Here is a 3,925-nt window from a genome sequence, read left to right on the forward strand (position 1 = left end):
TATGGACTTATAAAATGAAACTCTGCAAACAATCCAGTTTTTTTTTTGTTTTCCTCAATCTTTGTCATCAATTTAAAGGCTTTAAAAAAAAAAAAAGGGGGGGGGGGTCTGCCTTCTGCTCACAACCTCCTCCCTCCCCAATTACCCCCGAATTGTATTAAGTTCATGAAGAGTTGAATCTTCTGCTAGTAAAATCCCATTCAAACAGAATTTCATTAAACTATGCATGACAAAATTATTAAAGAAAGGAAAACAGCACCACACTTTTAGCATCTGTAGGTGCTAAGGGATTTCTGAGTACATCAAAACGCTGTCTTTGATAGAGGCTGAATCATGGTCCATTAGGATTGCTGTTAGAGGCACCAGATGGGTCAACCAAAACCTACCTACCAAAAAATTCCTCATTCGGCAAATTTGGAAACAAATTTTGCAAATCGAAAATAATTGCAATATTTAAATGCCCCTTTTCATTAGATGTACTTAGTGTGGATACCTGTATTATATCATTCGCCAAATTTTTTTCCATTTGGCACAATGAGAATTTCTGCCCTCCCCTCAAAATAGCCCCTGATAGCCATGGTTTAATGCTAGATTATGTTCTTGACTACAAATTTTTAATCTTTTTTTCAGAAAAAAATGGATGTTAAAAAGACTTGTTGTTGTGGAGATGATTGTCATTGCTGCAACTGTTGCAATCCTACTGCTTTGGCTCAAAAAGAAGTATGTCCATGCTGCAGACAAAAGAAAGCTTGTGGAACTGAAAGCATGAGCTGTTGTGATAAGGCTCTCGGGGCAAAATCCTGCTCCTGTGGAGAGAGTTGTAAGTGCTGCACTGACGGTTCCTGTAAAAGTAAAGGTGCCTGCTCCTGTGGAGAGAGTTGTAAGTGCTGCGCTGATGGATCCTGTAAAAGCACGAAAGCTTGTTCCTGTGGAGAATCCTGCAACTGCTGCGCTGACGGATCCTGTAAAAGCAAGGAAGCTTGCGCCTGTGGCGAAGCCTGCGCATGCTGCACCGATGGTTCATGTAAAAGTAAAGGTGCATGCTCCTGTGGAGATGCCTGCAACTGCTGCTCTGACGGTTCTTGTAAAAGCAAAGGAGCTTGTTCCTGTGGAGATGCCTGCAACTGTTGCGCTGACGGATCCTGTCAAAGCAAGGGAGCTTGCTCTTGTGGAGATGCCTGCAAATGTTGTGCTGATGGAAGATGCAAAACGATGAGAAGCTGCTCATGTGGAAAGAGTTGCACCTGCTGCGCCGATGATGCCTGTAAAAGTCAAGGGACCTGCTCCTGTGGAGAAATTTGCACTTGCTGTGCCGACGGTTCCTGCAAAAGCAAAGGAGGGTGCTCCTGTGGAGAAAGTTGCAAATGCTGTGCTGACGGAACTTGCAAGTCCGGAAAATGCTCTTGTGGGGAAAGTTGCAAATGTTGCGCCAATGGATCTTGCAAAAGCAAAGGTGGTTGCTCATGTGGGGAAAATTGCAGATGCTGTACTGACGGAACTTGCAAGGCAGCAGGAAGTTGCTCATGCGGAAAAGATTGCAAATGTTGTGCTGATGGATCCTGCCAAAGCAAAGATGGCTGCTCATGTGGAAAAGATTGCAAGTGTTGTGCTGATGGATCCTGCCAAAGCAAAGATGGCTGCTCCTGTGGAGAAAGCTGCAAATGCTGTTCTGACAAAACTTGCAAGGCTGTAGGAAGTTGCTCATGTGGAAAAGATTGCAAGTGTTGTGCTGACGGATCCTGCAAAAACAAAAATGGCTGCTCCTGTGGAGAAAGCTGTAAATGCTGTTCTGATGGAACTTGCAAGGCTGTGGGAAGTTGTTCATGTGGAAAAGATTGCAACTGCTGTGCTGATGGAGCCTGCCAAAGCAAAGATGGCTGCTCCTGCGGAGAAAGTTGCAAATGCTGTTCTGATGGAACTTGCAAGGCTGTAGGAAGTTGCTCATGTGGAAAAGATTGCAAGTGTTGTGCTGATGGATCCTGCAAAAACAAAGATGGCTGCTCATGTGGAAAAGATTGCAAGTGTTGTGCTGATGGATCCTGCAAAAACAAAGATGGCTGCTCATGTGGAAAAGATTGCAAGTGTTGTGCTGATAGATCCTGCCAAAGTAAAGATGGCTGCTCCTGCGGAGAAAGCTGCAAATGCTGTTCTAATGGAACTTGCAAGGCTGTAGGAAGTTGCTCATGTGGAAAAGATTGCAAGTGTTGTGCTGACGGATCCTGTCAAAGCAAAGATAGCTGCTCCTGCGGGGAAAGCTGCAAATGCTGTTCTGATGGAACTTGCAAGGCAGTGGGAAGTTGCTCATGTGGAAAAGATTGCAAGTGTTGTGCTGATGGATCCTGCCATAGCAAAGATGGCTGTTCCTGCGGAGAAAGCTGCAAATGCTGTTCCGAGGGAACTTGTACGGCTGCAGGAAGTTGCTCGTGTGGTAAAGATTGCAAGTGTGGTGCTGATAGATCCTGCAAAGGCAAATGTGGCTGCTAATGTGCTGAAAATGATAGATGTTGTGATGTTGGAAAGTTGCAAGGAAAACCAGAAGTTGCTCTTGCTGAGGCAACTATAAATGTTGTTAATGAACCCTGAAAAAATTTTTGTTCATGTAGAAAGGACTGTGAACAAGGATCCTGTAAATGAGGTTGTTTACAATAAGTAATATGCAAGTGTACAGCATATAAGTTTTTTAAGTAATTGTGCTCTTTTTGGGTATGCTGCACAAAAAAATAATGCAACAAATATACTTAGTTCTTTCGAAACTGAATGAAGAAATTTATTTGTGCTCGTGTTTTAAAGCTAATGCGTTAAAAGTTAATGTCTATTTAAACTTGATTTTATTTATCAATAATTTATTTCTCTTTGTTACTGTTTCTTGTGGATCATTGTTCAAAAACTTTATTTCTTAACAAATGAACTTTGTTTCTTTCGATCAAAAGTTAATTATGGATACTTAGTTGAATGCTTTCCAAGTAGCAATTGTTTTTGTGTGTTCTACTTTCATGTATACTAAGTGTTATATTTTTAAATGTATTTTTCTAAAATAAAGGTTTTGAGTAGATATTTTGTAACTTTTCTTGCAAATTAAAAAAACAGAAAAAAAGAAAACAGTGGTTTTGTTAAAGCATTAAATACTGCCATTCATTCTATTTCTGACACCTTCTGTTATTTTAGCAATGTCAAACATTATGCAGTCAACTCTCTAAATCAGTAGAGATAAACTATTTGTAGTTCCAGTTATGAGAAGTTCCCACAGCCTTCTCAAGAGTTTGAGATCCATTGGAAACTTTGAGATTAAGGATTATTAAAGTTATAAGGTTTCGCAAGTTATTGGACTGTATATTGAATGAAAAGCTTAAGTTCTGTCACTTCGAATTTTTTCGGAGGGGGGAGGGGGTAACATATTCAATGCAAATTTTAGCGAAAAACAACAAACACTGTTGCCCACTTATCTGTAAAAATATTGATTTTTCCAAAGGCAGGTGGACAATTGAACCCTCCCCCCCCCCACCTTACACAGTTCAGGGGTAGAAGTGGTCAACTCCTAACATATAGGACATTCTCCACGAAAAATATAGGACAAATATTATCTAGTTTATCCCTGCACTAATTGTTGTCAATGATTTCAATTAATCATACTGCATACAGTTAAAAAAACTGAAAGAAAAATTATAACTTATCTAGAATGAGCTTCCTAAGTTCTTGGCAGAAAAACTTAAAAAAAAAAAAAACTGTTTACTCATGTAAAAATATTTTTTAACAAAATTTAAATAATATGACAGCAGAGGAAATAAGTGGTATAGAATCGCAGTTTGCGATTCAAAACGTATGAAAAACGACAAATTACCATAAATTGCATTGAAATTTTGCAATCCAAAAAAAATATTTTTGTCCCACACTGTGCGACTTTACATTTAATTATAAGGATAACTAC

At 39.7% G+C, this 3,925-nt stretch overlaps 1 protein-coding gene across 1 annotated transcript; it reads left to right on the forward strand.

Moving 5' to 3' along the window:
• Positions 1 to 636: 636 nt before the first annotated feature.
• LOC129232137 (uncharacterized) lies at positions 637 to 3,052 on the forward strand. Its single transcript, XM_054866377.1, has one exon. It carries the CDS (start codon positions 637 to 639, stop codon positions 2,482 to 2,484), a length of 1,848 nt encoding a protein of 615 aa, XP_054722352.1. The 3' UTR covers positions 2,485 to 3,052.
• Positions 3,053 to 3,925: the final 873 nt, after the last annotated feature.

Source organism: Uloborus diversus, unplaced genomic scaffold (assembly GCF_026930045.1).
Source record: "Uloborus diversus isolate 005 unplaced genomic scaffold, Udiv.v.3.1 scaffold_11, whole genome shotgun sequence".
Classification (NCBI taxonomy): Eukaryota; Metazoa; Arthropoda; class Arachnida; order Araneae; family Uloboridae; genus Uloborus; species Uloborus diversus.

Excerpts from the sequence above, each read along its gene's own strand:
- LOC129232137 (XM_054866377.1), top strand. The coding sequence starts at position 637 with ATGGATGTTAAAAAGACTTGTTGTTGTGGAGATGATTGTCATTGCTGC.